Here is a 17,282-nt window from a genome sequence, read left to right on the forward strand (position 1 = left end):
ATGCCCCACAGCCCTTTGGGGAAGAAATTGTTCCCACATCCAACCTCAACCTCCCCTGGCGCAACTTGAGGCCGTTTCCTCTGCTCCTGGCGCTTGTTCCTGGGGAGCAGAGCCCGACCCCCCTGGCTCCAAGCTCCTTTAGGCAGTTCAAAGAGTGAGAAGCTGAGGCCGCAGAGCATGGAGCTCCCTCCTCTCCACCCGGTTCACCAGGTCTTGGGGCTACGTGGAGCTGCTGAGCAGCCACCAACAGCAGCCGAGAGCTGGCAGAGCATTGAGGACCAAGAGAGGGGACCATGGTGACAACCCCCTGCTCCAGGGACACTCCCACACCTGCTCCCTGCAGAGCGATGGCCGAGAGGTCTCCCTGCTGGAAGATGCTCCTGCTCCAACAAACACCTGTTCCCCATGGCTCCTGTCCCCGTTCCCCATGGCTCCTGTCCCCGCTCGGGGTGCTCCCAACCTGAGATCTCGTCCTCGTCCTCGGGGAAGTGCTGGCTGCTCCGCTGCTCCCACATGGGCGGTGTGTATTTCTTTCGCGTCACGTACTGGCGGCCGATGGTTTTCTTGGCGTTTTTCACCAGGTTTTTGGAGAGTGTCCTGGAAGCAGAGCAGCAGCTGAGGGCTGGGGACACCACCTCCGGTGACCACAGCCCAGCACGGCCAGCAGAGCAGCCCCTGAGGGGCAGAGACACCGAGAGTCCGTCACACCCAGAGCGAAGCAGAGACAGCAGCGTCCCCACCACCGGCTGCAGGCGCGGGGTCGAAGCCACTGTCACCACAGGAGAGAAGATGTCACCTGCGGCCTCCCCAGCAGGAGGAGGGGGCTCCTGGGCTGCAGGAGGGCACCGAGCCCACAGCACCTGCCCTCCCTGGGGGCACCGGGAGGCTGGACGGGGCACCCAGGGGTCCCCTCCCGACCCGAGGGGACAGCAGCCTTGTCCTGGGCTCTAACGCCATCACCTCCACATCGGGGCTCCCACAGGCATGTCCCTGAAAGAGGTGGGCTCTGGGTCACTGCAGGGACCAGGGATCCACCGCAGGGACCAGGGACCCGCTGCGGGGACCAGGGAGCCACTGTAGAGACCAGGGATCCACCACAGGGACCAGGGAGCCACTGTAGAGACCAGGGATCCACCACAGGGACCAGGGAGCCACTGTAGAGACCAGGGATCCACGACAGGGACCAGGGAGCCACTGCACGGACCAGGGATCCCACAGGGACCAGGGACCCACTGCAGGGACCAGAGGACCCACTGCAGGGACCAGAGGACCCACTGCAGGGACCGGGGATCAATCGCAGGGACCAGGGAGCCACCGCAGGGACCAGGGAGCCACTGTAGAGACCAGGGATCCCACAGGGACCAGGGATGCAGTGCAGGGACCAGGGACCCACTGCAGGGACCAGGGACCCACTGCAGGGACCAGGGACCCACTGCAGGGAAGCTGCCAGGCTGGCCGGACAGGGGGCGGCTGCTCCCCGGACAGAGGGGACCTGCCCCGTGCTGAGTAAGGGACAGGGACAGGGCAGCCCAGAGAACACAGGGAAGGGACCGTCCAAAACCCACGGGGGATTATCACAGAATCACAGAATGATCGGGCAGAACAGGCTGCGCAGGACGGAGCTGCGGAGAGAACTCCTGGGGGCAGGAACAGCCACCCGCACACAGCACCACCCGTCACCGCCCCGGTGACCCCGGGCTCCAAGGGGAACACATCACCCGTCACCCCTCCAGTGACCCCGGGCTCCAAGGGGAACACATCACCCGTCACCGCCCCGGTGACCCCGGGCTCCAAGGGGAACACATCACCCGTCACCCCTCCAGTGACCCCGGGCTCCAAGGGGAACACATCACCCGTCACTGCCCCGGTGACCCCGGGCTCCAAGGGGAACACATCACCCGTCCCCTCCAGTGACCCCAGGCTCCAAGGGGAACACATCACCTGTCACCCCTCCAGTGACCCCAGGCTCCAAGGGGAACACATCACCCGTCACCCCTCCAGTGACCCCAGGCTCCAAGGGGAACACATCACCTGTCACCACCCCGGTGACCCCAGGATCCAAGGGGAACACATCACCCGTCACCCCTCCAGTGACCCCAGGCTCCAAGGGGAACACATCACCCATCAGCAGCCTGGTGACCCCCGGGCTCCAAGGGGAACAAACCAAGGAGACATGGGAGATAGAGCAGCCAGGAAAGGGCCGCATCCAAGCAGGAGAACAGCTATGCTGATGCAGATTGTTAGGAATTCCCCATACCAGGATGGGGACAGCGAGCCCAGGAGGTGTCCTGTTCTGCTTTGCAAAGCCTATGGTGAGAAAATCCAACCCTCCCTACGTTTACCAGGGGAGGGAGAGCGTTGGGACCGAGGAAGAACAAACCCTGAGAACAAACGCTCAGGTCCGAGACTGGGAACAGGGGGAAATTCTACCCAGGGGAACAAGTTCTGCAGACACTGTGTGGCACTAAAAGCGGACGTGGAGGGGGTGACACAGCACATCTTGCAAGTTGGGACAGACTCCGTGACTGTCCCCAGGCCGGAGCTGGGCTCGGCAGCTCCAGGCTCTCTGGAGGTCAGCGGTACTGGCACAGCTCCCTCGCCATGTCCTGGGCTCCACGGAGTGCTGCGGAGCACCAGGATCACCCACCTGCAGTGCTGCGGTGCTGAGAACCCGCACCCCAAACCGGCCCAGCCGTCTGCAGCCCGGCACGGGCACCCTGGTGCCAGCCCAGCGCCCCGGTGACAGCCCAGCACCTGCGCATGCAGAGCCGGCGAGCAGCCGCCCCGGCAGCGGTGACGGTCACAGCTGCACCAACGCCACCGTGCAAGCCCCCGCCCAGGCTGAAGGCATCTTACGTGGTTGAATGGCCAAGGTGCCCGAGGGACATGACCCCCACTGTCAGGCCCTGGAAGATATCGGTGACCTGCTGGGAGCTGAGTCACAAACACACGGAGAGACGCTCAGTCGGGCACAGCAAGCACCAGCAGCCACCGCAGCGCCACAGCATCGCCGACCCCGAGCGCACAGCAGGGCCTGGCCAGGGCAGCACCACAGCTTCCCCGCGGCCCCCGGCACGGCACAGCCCGCCCGCCTGCCCGCTGGAGCTGCTCGTGCCATAAACATCTGCAGGGTGGGTGTTAGATGGAGCAGACTCTGTTCAGTGGTGCCCAGCGCCAGGGTGAGGGGCAATGGGCACAGACTGAACCACAGGAGGCTCCATGTGAACATGAGCAGAACCTTGTTTGCTGGGAGGTGCCAGAGCCTGGCCCAGGCTGCCCAGAGCGGGTGTGGAGTCTCCTTCTCTGAGCCATTCAAAGCCCTGGGATCCTGTGTGATCTGCTCTGGGACCCTGCGTGAGCAGTGGGGCTGGGGACCTGCAGAGCTCCTGCAGCACAAACAGCCTGGGGGCCGGGGTTCTGTGAACCTCTCCCTGAGCTGCCTCCTCGGCCCTGCGCTGGTTTGGCGTGGGCAGGGGGCAGGGAACACCACGGGAGCAAACACCCGGCTCTGAAGTTTCAGCAGGGGGTTCGGAAGCTGTGTCTGGCCCCGCAGCATGTCCCCTCCAAAACCAAGGGGAGATCTCACACAAGGAGAGGTCTGAGCCACGGGGGCTCAGGGACCCCCACCTCCTGCTCAGGAGCCTGTGCCCCAGCATGTCCCGGTGTCCCCCACTCTGCTGCTTGCTGCCGAGGGGGAAGAGGAGCCCCGTGGTGCCTGAAAGGTCAAGTGCATCCCAGGGCTGTTCCCCACGGTACCTGAGCGACGGGTTCTTCTCCTTGGCCTTGGGCTGCATGGCTTGCTTGGGGGACTGGCCCACGGTGAAGGCGAAGGTGCCGCGCACGTGCTGGGGGTAGCGCAGCTTGTGCAGGTGCTTCCTGAAGATCTCGGCGCTGTCCGAAGCCACCTCCTCGTCGAAGGCGATCTTCAGCAGCTGCGGGGACAGCAGGGACAGCCTGACGGGTCGGTCACGGCTGGGCCAGGGGATGGGGACAGGATTGTCCCACGGCACAGGGCAGAGCTCGGGTCCTGGTTGGGAGCAGGGACAGCACCGGGCACAGGCTGCCCTGTCCCTGCGTGCCAGCTCCTCCATCCAAGCTCCTTCCTCCTGGGCACAGCTCTGTACCCGGCACCGCGATGTCCCCAGAGCCCGGGCACTGCAGCTCTGAGCGGTGGTGCTTTAGGTGCTCTCCTCCGAGCGCTGCTCCATCCCCACACGTCCCTCAAGCATGCAAAACGCTTAAAACCCGCTCCCATTGACACCTCTCCCTGCTGTATTTCTCTCCCCAAAACCTGCTACAAGGTTTTGCAGAACCAGCGCCCAGGGTGACGCATGGGGACGTCTCAGCCCCTCGGGCTCCAGCCGACACTGGAGCAGATGGAAAGGAGCCTCCAGATATTGAGAGGGAACGTGCTCCTGCGTACAGCAGGACTGCGAGGGGAGCTGCTCTGCTGGGGGACGGGTTGAGAGTTGGGGTGTTCAAATGGGGGAGAGAAGCTCTGGGGAGACCTCAGAGCAGCCTCTGGTACCTAAAGGGACCTACAGGAAAGCTGGAGAGGGACTTTTACAAGGGCAGGGAGAGAAAGGACAAGGGACAATGGCTTTGAACTGAAAGAGGGAGATTTAGATCAGATCTAAGGAAGAAATTCTTCCCCCTGAGGGTGGTGAGAGCCTGGCCCAGGTTCCCAGAGAGGTGGTGGATGAACCATCCCTGGAGACATCCCAGGCCAGGCTGGACGGGGCTCTGAGCAACCTGAGCTGCTGAAGATGTCCCTGTCATGGCAGGGGGGCTGGGGGAGCTGGGCAGGTCCCTTCAACCCAAACCATCTGTGATCCTCAGACCAGAGCCTGCTCCTTCCTCTGCAAGGGGCCTCCAGCCCTGTCCCCTGGGGTGCACTGTCCCCTGCTGCACAGGTTGGCTTTGGTCCCCCCAGGAGAATCACCCCCAAACCTGGGTGACGGTGGCTGCCACGGCCACGTACCCGCTGTGTCCCACCACCAGCGTGCTCCTCAACCAAAGGAGCAGCCCCAGCCCCGGGGCGTCTCACCTGGAATGTGCAGGAGCGCAGCTGCAAGCCCTCCTGGATGAACTGATCCACCTGCGCCTGGACGTTGATCTTCTTCTCTTTGGTCAGCGAGGCGATGGGGAAGGACCGGATCACCACCTGCTCCCCCACTGGGGACAAGCATGGGGACAGGTCAGCCACGTCCTGCTGCCCAGCCCAGGCCAGCGGGACCATCTTGGTGGTCACGACCAGAGAGAGCCCGCGGAAGGAGGTGGCCAGGAACAGGCTGGACACGCTCCAGCCAGCCCATGGCGACTTGTAGGTGACAGCTGGGACAGGCACCAGTACTTCAGCAGCCTCCCCTTCTGCAGCACTGGGAGCAACCACCGAGCTCATGGTGGCTGCAGCAGCCCCAGCACAGCCCAGTGCTGCTCACTCCCCCAAGGCTGGAGCCATTGCCACCAACTCCTGCTCCCACCACCCTCGCAGGACCCCCGCCCTGAGCACGGGGACACACGCACACCAGCCGCTCACCCAGCGGGTCGGTGGGAGTGCCTTTGAAGATGATGCGGTACGTGGTGAGGAAGATGGCTCCTTCGGCAGGGAGGAGGGGGGGACCCCCGATATTCCCTCCGGCAGCTTCTTCCCGCCCGTCAGGCATGAGGTACACGCGCAGCCCCTCCATCACACACTCCTCACCCACCAGCAGGTTGGGGCGCAGCAGCTTTGGCTACGGGGAGGGACGAGAGGAGGTTGAGGTCCATGCAGCCCGCGGCAGGGGCCCCACACAGCACTGGAACCCCCCCAGTTGCCACGGGCCCATCTGTACCTTCTGGATGGGAGGAAGCCGCTTGCTCTCCCTGTGCACGGCATCCAGCGTCTCTATGTGCATCTGCACAATGTCTGCAGACAAATGACAGAGTCATTTTGGAGGGAAGAGACTCTCCAGATCACCGAGTCCAACTGTTCCCGACCCCTGGCCCTGCCCCATGTCCTGAGAACCTCACATCCGTCTGTCCAGCGCTCCAGGGATGGTGACTCCAGCACTGCCCTGGGCAGCCTGTTCCAATGCCCCACAGCCCTTTGGGGAAGAAATTGCTCCCACATCCAACCTCAACCTCCCCTGGTGCAACTTGAGGCCGTTTCCTCTGCTCCTGGCGCTTGTTCCCGGGGAGCAGAGCCCGACCCCCCTGGCTCCAAGCTCCTTTCAGGCAGTTCAGAGATCAGAAGGTCTCCCCTCAGCTCCTGTTCTCCAGTTGAACCCCCCAGGTCCCTCAGCCGCTCCCATCACACTTGTGCTCCAGCCCCTCACCAGCTCCGTTCCCTTCTCTCCACTCGCTCCAGCACCTCAAGCTCTTTCTTGGTGTGAGGGGCCCAGAACTGCCCCCAGGATTGGCGGTTTGGCTCCCCAGGTCCCAGCGCAGGGGGAATGTGAAGTCAGACACCACAAGCAAAGCCCCGTCCCACATGCTGCCCATCGGGCACTAACCCGTCCCATAGCACTGTGTGCACCTTCTCCTGGCATTCCCACCGCTTCCTTCCCACCCTCCTCCTGAGCAGCCCCCGTGCTGATCCCTAAGGATCCCCAGAGAGATCCCACAGCCGCCCACACCCCAGAGCTGACACATGGCGTCCTACCAGGGATCATGACATGCAGCCCCTTGAGGTGCTCGTTGGTGACTCCGCTCTCCGTGCAGACTTTGTCCACAAAGCGGTTGATGAATCGCACCACGTAGTTGGCCACGTCGGAGCTCTCGGCATCCTCAAAGCCGCTTTCTGTGTCGTAGCTCTCTGCCACGCTGCCCGCGATGCTGCCGACAGGAGCAGGGCTGTCAGCCCAGAACACCTCTGTGCTGGGTCCCACCCAGCAGAGCCCGGGGGACTTTCCACTCTCGGTATGAACCCCGAGGAGCTTCTACTCTTGATATACGACACCCCTGGTACTGCCACCTGCATTGGTCCTGAGGGCAGCTGGACACCCCGGGTACAGGAGCTCCTGTCCCCAGTTCAGGTTGCTCTGGTGTCCCTGTGGCATGGCCCTAGCAAGGGTTCCAGCCCTCACAGAACCACAGAGTGCCCTGAGCTGGAAGAACCCACAGGATCACGGAGTCCAACTGCTGTCCCTGCCCAGGACACCCCACAGGTCACCCCGTGTGTCTGAGGACGCTGTCCAGTCTCTGCTTGAACACTGTCAGGTTGGGCCGTGACACCTCCCTGGGAGCCTGTTCAGTGTCCAGCACCTCTGGGGAAGAACCTTTGCCTCATGTCCCACTGACCCTCCCTGGCACATCTGCTGCCGTTCCCTGGGCTCTGTCACTGTCACAGAGCAGAGCTCACCCTGCCCCTCCTGCTCCTGCTGAGGAACCTGCAGCCCATGGGCTCTGCCCTCAGTCTGCTCTGCTCCAGCTGAGCAAACCCAGGGACTGCAGCCGCTGCTCACACGGCTTCCCCTCCAAACCTTCACCAATTCATGGCCTCCCCTGGACACCCTCCAGCACTTTATCTCCTTTCTATCCTGTGTCCCCAGCCCCGCAGAGCCCTGCTCACCTGTTGGTGACGAAGCTGTTGCTGACGCTCTCCACGTCGCCCAGCCCCGAGCTGCGGAGCAGGCGGTTCTTGCTGGTGTCCAGCGGCAGCAGCAGGTAGCTCATGCGGTTGGCATAGTGGATGGCCTGGCTGAACACCGTGCTCTCCTCCTTCTGGATCAGCTCCTGCTGCTTCTCTCGGCTCATGGTGGGCCAGAGCCTCAGCTGCTCCGACGCGATCTCCAGGGCAGACTTGGCTTCCTGGGGGCCCTCCGTGCTCTCCTGAAGGAGCGTGAAGGAGATGTCAGTCTGCATGAGCAGGAGGCCACCAGCCTTCACCGCGCCGTTCCCACAGGCACCTCCCAGCACCAGCTACGCGGTTCAGCTCCGTTATCAGCCCGCGGACCTTCGGGCAGAGCTGCTTCTGCAGAGCTCCAGGGACGCCCCTGCCACCTCCTCACCTCGTCCGCGTGGTTCTCCTCGTTGTTGTCCAGGTACAAGGCTCGGATGTGGTTCTGCACGTCGCAGTAGAACATGGCCTCCCAGAACTGGATGTTGGTCCACACCACGTGCTCCTGCACGCAGCTGTAGGCGAACTGCGTGATGCCCGGGCTCAGTTTCTGAGGAAGCAGAAGGTGGAAAAGAGTTTCAGACAAACGTGGCCTCTGTGCCAAGCTCTCCCCTCCCGCTGGTCCTCGCTCTGGCCTCCTGCTGGGAAAGGTGACATTCCCTGGGGCAGGACGGAGGGACCTGGCGCCAGAGCTCCTGCACCAGTCCTTGCTCAGCACCCACCAGAGCCCCATGGGGCCTCACTGAATCACAGAATCACAGATGGTTTGGGTTGAAGGGACCTCCCCAGCTCCCCCAGCCCCCCTGCCATGACAGGGACATCTTCAGCAGCTCAGGTTGCTCAGAGCCCGTCCAGCCTGGCCTGGGATGTCTCCAGGGATGGTTCATCCACCACCTCTCTGGGAACCTGGGCCAGGCTCTCACCACCCTCAGGGACAATGATTCTTCCTTCCTAGTTTGAACCTCCCTCCTTTAGTTTAAACCATCACCCCTTGTCCTGTCACAACAGGCCCTGCTCTAAAGTCTGTCCCCATCTTTCTTGTCGGCCCTTTCCAGTCCAGAAAGGCTGCACTAAGGTCTCCCCAGAGCTTCTCTTCTCCAGGTTGAACAACTTCACACTACAGGCACTTTTGGGAGGCAGAATCTTCTCTCAGCCCGGCTTGACCAACAGATCAAACCGGCACTTGAGAGCAGCCCCCATTTCCGAGCACCCTCCGCAAGGGTGTTCCAGCCACCTGGGGAGCCCAGAGACCAGCACAGCCAGCCTGGCCACGCTGCCAGGGGCTGGGGGCTACTGGGCAGGACCCCGTCACTCTGAGGAGCACCGAGGGGACAACCTGCCCCAGCCCGGCCGCCGTGCCGGCTCTCAGCCTCCGTGGCCTCCAGGGAGCCCCGAGTTGGCGAGGGCCGTACAGGGGGTGGGGACGGCGTGGGGACTCACTCGGCAGAACGCGGTGACCAGCGGCAGGAGCGCGGCTGCGATCCCGTGCTCGTCCATGGCCGTGCAGTCCTGCGGAAGGGAGCGGAGGTCACGGGAGGATCCACCGCAACACCCCAAATCCCGCTGCGGTCCCACGCGGGGACACGCGCTCCTTCCCAAGGGACGCCCCGGCCCCTCCTACCTGCAAGCAGCAGTTCATCATGCGGATGATGAAGTCAAACTGCTGGTGGTCCAGCACGGCCCGGTTCTGCTGCACGTGCAGGTTCAGCTCCTGGGTCAGGCAGTGCCGCGCCGCCCGGCCCTTCATGGCGCGCAGCACCGCGGGGAACAGCTGCCGGGGACAGGGGACGTCACCGCGCGGAACAACGCGGCCCCGCGGAGCTCCGTCCAGACGGCGAGGTCAAGGGCGGCCCAGCGAGGGGGTGCGGCAGGAGCTACACGTGCTGGCTGACCCCAGGGTGTTCCCAGGACAGGGCAAACCAGCGCAAAGCCCCGTCTGGGCAGCTGGAGCTGAGCCCTGCGGTCCCAGGGAGGTCCCCGGCCCGGTCACCTCCGCGGGACAGACCCCGAGGGGCAGCGGGAAGTGCAGAATAGTGCTAAGCTGGCACAGCGGGGCCACCAGCCAAAAGCCCAGGGACACACAAGGAGAAACAGCAAACGTGAACATGTGGGAATGGAGCTGGTGAGCACAGACCGGGACACGGGGGGTGTCCCCTCCAGCCTGTCACAGCAGCAGAGCAACCCCCTGCTCCTCCCCCCAACCACCAACTCCTCAGGACCCCCCTCACCTTTTTGGCTTCTAACATCTTGTTCTCGAAGACGTAGGAGATGCAGTTCCTGACGACCTCCAGGCGCCGGGCGCTGTTGGCCAGGGCGTTGCCGTTGCGCTCCATGATGGCAGCTGGGGAGAGAAGCGCCCGTCAGATCAGCCAGGGCAGGACAGACGGGTGTCCCCATCCCCGCTCCGCGTGGGCAGGGCTCGGGGCTCCAGGAGCTCATGCTGGAAGGAAGGACACTTTGGGGGCTCCAGCTATCCCCTTGTGCTGGCTGGTGGGCTCCAGGGAGCTCTAAGCAGCCCAAGGGGCAGAAGCTCATGGAGACAGAGCTGCTGCTTCTCCAGGGCAGCAGCACGACCCACACTTTGCTCACACGGACCCTGGGATGTGAGAAAGAGCCCGCACCGCCACGGTAAGGCTCCCCCCAGCAGCGTTTCCCACCGCAGGGCACACCTACCGATGGGGGGTCCCGATGGCACCATGCATTTCTTCTCCGCCTTCACAGCCGGAGGAGCCGTCTGCAGCTTGGCGGTGGCCTGGTCGATGATCCACTGCACCATCCCCTCATCCAGACGGGGAAAAGGCTTCTGGTGGAGGCGCAGGTGACAGCCTTCCGTGGGCTTCTGCACCTTGTGCATGGTCACGGCGGGGTACGGGTTCTCCTGGAGCGGCGGGAGGTTGTGTTCAGTCTCAGGGCCATCACGCGTGCCCTCCCAGCCACGTCCTGCGGCAACCGCTGCTGCTCCGAGGGCCAAGGCTCCCCCAGCCCGCACCTACAACCCCTGGGACCCGCAGCCCCGCGTGCTGTCCGGGAGCAGCGCCAGCACCATCCGCTCCCAGCAGCCACGAGGACTGGGAGATGGGCCAGAGGAGGCCATGAAAATGATCTGAGGCTGGAACAGCTCTGCTGGGGACAGGTTGAGAGTTGGGCTGTTCAGCTGGAGAACAGAACTCCAGGGAGACCTTATGGTGGTCTTTCTGTACTTAAAAGGGCCCATAAGAAAGATGGGGACAGACTTTTGAGCAGGGCCTGTTGTGACAGGACAAGGGGTGATGGTTTAAACTAAAGGAGGGAGATTCAGGACAGACATGAGGAAGAAATTGTTGCCCTGAGGGTGGTGAGAGCCTGGCCCAGGTTCCCAGAGAGGTGGTGGATGAACCATCCCTGGAGACATCCCAGGCCAGGCTGGACGGGCTCTGAGCACCCTGAGCTGCTGAAGATGTCCCTGTCATGGCAGGGGGGCTGGGGGAGCTGGGAAGGTCCTTCAGCACAAACCATCTGTGATTCTGTGCTTCTATGAACCCTGCTCCTGGGAACAGCTCACGCCAGCCCAGACACTTTCTGGAGCATCAGCAGGTGCCCCACCGCACCCAGCAGCGTGGGTGGGATGGGATCGTGCACCATGAGTGTCAGCTCCAGCCAGAGTGTCCCCATCCCGCACGTGGTTCCCCCGGACTCACGTTTTTGTAGAGTTTCTCCGCCAGCTCCTTGATGTGCCGCAGTATTTTCTGCTTGTTCCCCTCCTCGGCGCGCATCCGCTTCACCTCGTAAGCCACGAGCTGGGGGAGAAGAGCCGGCTGAGAGCGGCACCTGGGCAGGATGCGGCCACCCTCCCGTACCCCAGCTGCTCCCCAGGCACAACGCAGCGTCGCAGCAGGTCCCCAGCTCCGTCCCTCGGGGGGACGGGCGAGCTCAGCAGAGCAAAGGGACAACAGGACAGGGGATGGCTCCCAAACGGTCGCTCACCTCATCGAACAGGTCGATGGAGCGGTACGGGGCCCCTCGCTCGGTCACGAAGCCGGCGAACGCCATCCCCTCCAGCACCTTGGTGAGGAAGTCGTCCTCCGTCAGCCCCCGCTGCCCCAGGAAGGCTGCCTGCAAGGGGGGAGCAAACCGTCAGCAGCCATGGCCTGCGTCCTGCTGAGCCGGCAGCGCAGGTGACACTGATACCGCAGCAAGGGACAGCACCCGCGCAGCAGGGGCACCGCGGCACCTCCTTCCCCGTCCTGTGCAAGTGCAGGGACAGGGTTTGTGCAGAAACCTGCAGCTCCGGCCCGCGGCAGAGACAACGTCTGCAGCAGGGACCAGCAGCGGCCAGCGAGGAGCTTCAGCACCCGCCCCGGTGCACACAGGGACACAGCGGCCACAGGACTGTGCTGGCACCTGTGACAGGGACCTGAGGGGCCAGAGCAGCCCCAGGAATGACCCGAGGCTGGAGCAGCTCTGCTGGGGACAGGTGAGAGAGCTGGGCTGTTCAGCTGGAGAAGAGAAGCTCCAGGGAGACATTAGTGCGGCCTTTCTGGACTTAAAAGGCGTTGATAAGAAAGATGGGGACAGACTTTAGAGCAGGGCCTGTTGTGACAGGACAAGGGGTGATGGTTTTAAACTAAAGGAGGGAGATTCAGGCTGGACATGAGGAAGGAATTGTTGCCCTGAGGGTGGTGAGAGCCTGGCCCAGGTTCCCAGAGAGGTGGTGGATGAACCATCCCTGGAGACATCCCAGGCCAGGCTGGACGGGGCTCTGAGCAACCTGAGCTGCTGAAGAACTCCCTGTCATGGCAGGGGGCTGGGGGAGCTGGTCCTTTCAACCCAAGCCATTCTCTGATTCTATGATCCCGAACAACACTTGTTTATCCCATTTCTTCCCCAAATTCGGTTTTCAAGGAGCCTCTCACCAACACCACAAAGGGAGCACCAGGTTTCTTGTGTTGGCAGAAAACCCACAGGCCCTTCCCCTTGGCCGATGAGCTGGGGGCGCCTTCAGGAGCAGCTGTCCTGCCTGTTCTGAGCAACCTGGCGGTGCTGTGGCCACGCTGAGCTGCAGCGCTCAGGTCCCTCTGCTCCCCACGTGCCGCCTTCTCTGCTCCCCAGGAACAAGCGCCAGGAGCAGAGGAAACGGCCTCAAGTTGCGCCAGGGGAGGTTGAGGTTGGATGTGGGAACAATTTCTTCCCCAAAGGGCTGTGGGGCATTGGAACAGGCTGCCCAGGGCAGTGCTGGAGTCACCATCCCTGGAGGGCTGGACAGACGGACAGGAGGTTCTCAGGACATGGGGCAGGGACAGGGTGGGTTATGGTTGGACTCCATGAGCTCGAGGGGCTTTTCCAACCAACGTGATTCTGTGATTCTCCTGTGTGGAGTCTCCTCCATGGACATCCAAAAACTCCAAGGTTCTCCCCGCTCCCCCTGCCCTGCCAGCCTTTCTGCTGCACCAAACACTCCAGACATGTTGGGGAAGCCTGGTCCTGCCTTTTCTCTCTTCCAAGATCTTCAGACAATTCCCAGCTTCAGGCCAGGCCATGTGGACACCTCATGTGAGCCCCAGAGGCTGCTGCCAGCACACGGGACAGCAGCTGTGCTGCATCGAGACACACACGGGCACGAAGAGGGAAGAGACATCTGACCCACCAGACCTCGGGATGGTCAGAGACAAACAAGGGATGCAGGGGGACCCGGGAGTGGAGCAGGAGAGGTCCCAGAAGCCCCCCGGGCTGTTTGTGCTGCAGGAGCTCTGCAGGTCCCCAGCCCCACTGCTCACGCAGGGTCCCAGAGCAGATCACACAGGATCCCAGGGCTTTGAATGGCTCAGAGAAGGAGACTCCACACCCGCTCTGGGCAGCCTGGGCCAGGCTCTGGCACCTCCCAGCAAACAAGGTTCTGCTCATGTTCACATGGAGCCTCCTGTGGTTCAGTCTGTGCCCGTTGCCCCTCACCCTGGCGCTGGGCACCACTGAACAGAGTCTGCTCCATCCTCTGACACCCCCCCTGACATATTGACCATTGATCACATCCCTCTCAGCTTCTCTTCTCCAGCTCAGCAGCCCCAGCTCTCCCAGCCTTTCCTCACACAAAGATGCTCCAGACCCCTCAGCATCTTCCTGTCCCTCCCTGGACTCTCTGCAGTGACTCCTTGTCCTTCTGGAACCGGGGAGCCCAGCACTGGGCCCAGTTCTGCAGGTGGGGAGGAACAACCTCCCTGAGCTGCTGCCCGCACTCTTCCTCATGCAGCTCCCACCGCTCCAGCAGCACCGTTTTCCCTGGCACTGCCTCCCCTGCTCAGAGCCCCGCGGTGCCCCCGCCCCGCACACCGGGGCCGTGCCGGTGCCTCACCTTGTGGAACCGGATGACGGGCTCGGGATGGATGCGGATGATGTGCAGACACCAGCGGTAACCCTGCAGCAGCTGTGCAAACAAGCGGAGGAAGACGGCGCGGATCTCCTTGTCCTGACAAGAGAAGGACAGCACGGTCACAGCGCAGTCACGGCATGGTCACGGCGCGGTCACGGCGTGGTCATGGCATGGTCACGGCGCGGTCACGGCATGGTCACAACGTGGTCACGGCATGGCCACAGCGTGGTCACAAGTGTGGTCACAGTGCGGTCACGGCATGGTCACGGCGTGCTCAGGCAGAGGGTGCAGTCGAGCCAGCACACAGGGACACGGGTTAGTCCCAGGTTTAGGTTACGGTTGGACCCGATGATGTTAAAGGTCTCTTCCAACCAAAATGATTCTGTGATTCTATGACTCTACGCCCAGCACAGAGGTGAGGGGATCAAACCACGTGTTGGGGGCAGCATCTGCTGAGCAGGGCAAAGATTCCAGGGAGAAGGGGTCGTGGCAGCCGGGGTTCCCTGCTGTGTCCCCCTCCCCAGCAGCCTTGATGGGGACATGGGATCTCACAGTCCCCAGGTTTGCTCAAGCCCTCAAACATTCGGTGTTTGCCCCCAGCACGGCAGCAAACCCACAGCCCCATCCATGGGCCGGCCCCTGCCAGGCCCTGCCGGCCGCCAGGCCCCGGTGTCCCGGCAGGGACGCCTCTGCCTCTTCACCTCAGCAGCACCGAGATGGACACAGGCCTGGAACCACACCGCCATGCCCAAGGAACGGGGTGTCTGGCCGGGACTGGATGGGCTTTTGAGGTCCCTTCCAACCCGTAACATTCTGTGACTCCGTGAGGGGCTCCCCTTCCTCCCCACTCCACTCACCTGCATTTTGAGAGAAGAGGCGGAAATGGTCGAAGGGGGGAACGCGAGATCCGCCACCTCCAGCTCGGGGTCCAGGACCTGCACAGATAACGCACAAAGCTCCCTCAGCCTGGGCTGGGGGTCTCTGTGCTCACAGCTGGAAAAGGGGAAGCAGCATCCCCAGTGGGGAGGGGGAGCTGCTCCTATGGGGACCTGGGGGCTCAGCACCATGGGGCTGCGGCAGAACCAGCCCCACCGCTCACCACAGCCAAGGAGCAGAACCCAAGCTGTACAGGGTTGGTTTGGCACGGCCGCCCTGGGCCTGCTTTGCACAGTCGGTGACCTCCAGGAACAAGCGAGGGGCCAGAAAAAAGCCCCAGGGATGCAGCTGCTTCCTGCGCATGGGCCGGGAGCCAGCGCTGGGTTCCCAGAAACCGCAGGAAGAACCAGCCCCTCCGGCACCGCCACGGCCAGAGGCCACCAGGATCAGGAAGGGTGTCCTGCGAGCGGCGAGTGGGACCACGACACACGGACCTCCGCTACCAGAGGAGCCCCCAGCGCTCCGTTCTCACGGGAGCGTGCGTCTCTCCCGAGGTGTTCACGCCACGGGACAGGGACAGGCGGTGGCACTCACCATGGAGAGGGCTTCCCGCGTCTGCTGGAGCAGCGGCTCGGGGAGCAGGGAGATGTGCACGCACTCGGGCACGTTCACCGTCCCGCCGTCCAGGTCTGCGATAACAACATCGAGCTGGAAGCGGCAGGACAGGCGTGAGGCGAGGCCGGGCTCCCGACACCCTCCCACAGCTCCCGGGGCGCGGGGCAGCGCGTTTGGGAACGGCAAGGCTCCTCTCCTCCTCTGGGAGTCCTCAGTAGTTATTTTCCCCCATCCACTGTCACCAAACCCAAGCTATGAGGGATCCCATCGCTCCCGCAGCGAAGGTCGGGGTGGGCCAGCCCGGCAGGAGGGACTTTGTGGCATCCAGGCCCTCGCACCTCACCAGCCCAGCTCTCAGGGAGAGCACAAATCTGGCCCGGCACGGAGCCCGTCCTGCCCAACCACCACGGCACGGAGCAGGGGGTGCAGGGGGCTGCACCGAACCCCGTTCCAGTTCACATCGCACTCATTTAGGGCAAAAAAGTTGGTGAAGGTTTGGAGGGGAAGCCGTGTGAGCAGCGGCTGCAGTCCCTGGGTTTGCTCAGCTGGAGCAGAGCAGACTGAGGGCAGAGCCCATGGGCTGCAGGTTCCTCAGCTGGAGCAGGAGGGGCAGGGTGAGCTCTGCTCTGTGACAGTGACAGAGCCCAGGGAACGGCAGCAGATGTGCCAGGGAGGGTCAGTGGGACATGAGGCAAAGGTTCTTCCCCAGAGGTGCTGGACACTGAACAGGCTCCCAGGGAGGTGTCACGGCCCAACCTGACAGTGTTCAAGCAGAGACTGGACAGCATGGTCAGACACACGGGGTGACCTGTGGGGTGTCCTGTGCAGGGACAGCACTTGGACTCTGATCCCTGTGGGTCCTTCCAGCCCAGGACATTCTATGATTCATTACACTTTGATTTAAATCACTTTCTGAACTGATGCCAGCAAGGCTCCAAACCCCATCGCGGGTGCACCCCGGGGGTTCTGTGCCAGCTCTGCAGCCCCGGCACCGCGGCCTGGCCAGCCCTGCGTGGCCCGAGTGGCACACGAGGATCACAGCCCGGGTTGGTGTGCTCAGCCCGCGGCCCTGGGCACCCCCTGGACAACGTCTGCCACTCAGAGGGCCGGAATGGCCCTGGTGTCACCTCGCACCGCCCCTGCCCCGGCACACGCGTCTCACCAGCTCCTGCGTCTCCGACTGGAAGATGGAGTGGACGCCGATGATGAAGGGCGTTGGGGTGCTCAGGACCTCCAGCAGCTGCGCGGGCAGGATGGGCACGTACGTGAAACTGCAACCGAGACAGAGCATCGCTGCAGGTGGCCGAGCCCCGTCCCGCTGCGGGGGACCGTCCCAGGACGTCCGGCCTCCTGCGGGCACCCTCGGCCCCTCACAGTTCGTGCCCTGCAGCTGAGCAGTTCCTGAGTGCTCGGGGACAGTGACTGCGATAACCTTCTGGCCCTGGAGCTACAACCCGAGCCTGCCTGAGGGAAAGGTTTCCAGCAGAGCCATTTAACTCCAAAAAGAGCTTTCTGCGGAATACAAACAGCCTTTCTGCAGCCTGGGGCATGGAAGGCCACGTGGAAGCAGCGCAACAGGATCCAGCAGTAACAAGGGCCCGTCTATCCCTGCCGTCCCACTCAGATGTGCAAACAGTCTGTGACCAGTGTCCCCTCCCTGGCCCAGCTACTCACAGCGTCCCCAGGTCCCTGACACTGGGGCGAGTGGGGTGACAGGGCCCCACAGGAGTCACCACGGTGGCTTGGCCACCAGCAGCCCCCAACAAAAGCCCTGTACGTGTGTGGCCCTTTCCAGGGTGGGCAGAATTCACAGCATCACTTCCTGGAACGCTCCCAGTGTCCAGCATC

The 17,282-nt window shown here is 63.2% G+C and overlaps 1 protein-coding gene across 11 annotated transcripts in view; it reads right to left on the reverse strand.

The window, feature by feature from the left end:
• The window catches only part of SBF1 (SET binding factor 1), an 87,118-nt gene that overhangs the window by 11,353 nt on the left and 58,483 nt on the right, over positions 1 to 17,282 (reverse strand). For 5 of the 11 annotated variants that reach the window (XM_071803585.1, XM_071803582.1, XM_071803581.1 and 2 more), the window contains exons 8-26: positions 16,597 to 16,705; positions 15,414 to 15,527; positions 14,801 to 14,878; positions 13,926 to 14,039; positions 11,564 to 11,692; positions 11,278 to 11,376; positions 10,274 to 10,478; positions 9,829 to 9,941; positions 9,222 to 9,371; positions 9,041 to 9,109; positions 7,992 to 8,150; positions 7,553 to 7,812; positions 6,644 to 6,816; positions 5,835 to 5,908; positions 5,540 to 5,735; positions 5,048 to 5,175; positions 3,757 to 3,932; positions 2,857 to 2,934; positions 461 to 597 (exon numbers count right to left, since the gene is read on the reverse strand). In XM_071803585.1, the coding sequence (XP_071659686.1) occupies positions 461 to 597; positions 2,857 to 2,934; positions 3,757 to 3,932; positions 5,048 to 5,175; positions 5,540 to 5,735; positions 5,835 to 5,908; positions 6,644 to 6,816; positions 7,553 to 7,812; positions 7,992 to 8,150; positions 9,041 to 9,109; positions 9,222 to 9,371; positions 9,829 to 9,941; positions 10,274 to 10,478; positions 11,278 to 11,376; positions 11,564 to 11,692; positions 13,926 to 14,039; positions 14,801 to 14,878; positions 15,414 to 15,527; positions 16,597 to 16,705 (2,561 nt within the window). The remainder of the gene's footprint in view (positions 1 to 460; positions 598 to 2,856; positions 2,935 to 3,756; positions 3,933 to 5,047; positions 5,176 to 5,539; positions 5,736 to 5,834; positions 5,909 to 6,643; positions 6,817 to 7,552; positions 7,813 to 7,991; positions 8,151 to 9,040; positions 9,110 to 9,221; positions 9,372 to 9,828; positions 9,942 to 10,273; positions 10,479 to 11,277; positions 11,377 to 11,563; positions 11,693 to 13,925; positions 14,040 to 14,800; positions 14,879 to 15,413; positions 15,528 to 16,596; positions 16,706 to 17,282) is intronic. The other 6 variants (XM_071803586.1, XM_071803580.1, XM_065839256.2 and 3 more) reach the window with 2 other exon arrangements.

Source organism: Patagioenas fasciata, chromosome 1 (genome assembly GCF_037038585.1).
Source record: "Patagioenas fasciata isolate bPatFas1 chromosome 1, bPatFas1.hap1, whole genome shotgun sequence".
Classification (NCBI taxonomy): Eukaryota; Metazoa; Chordata; class Aves; order Columbiformes; family Columbidae; genus Patagioenas; species Patagioenas fasciata.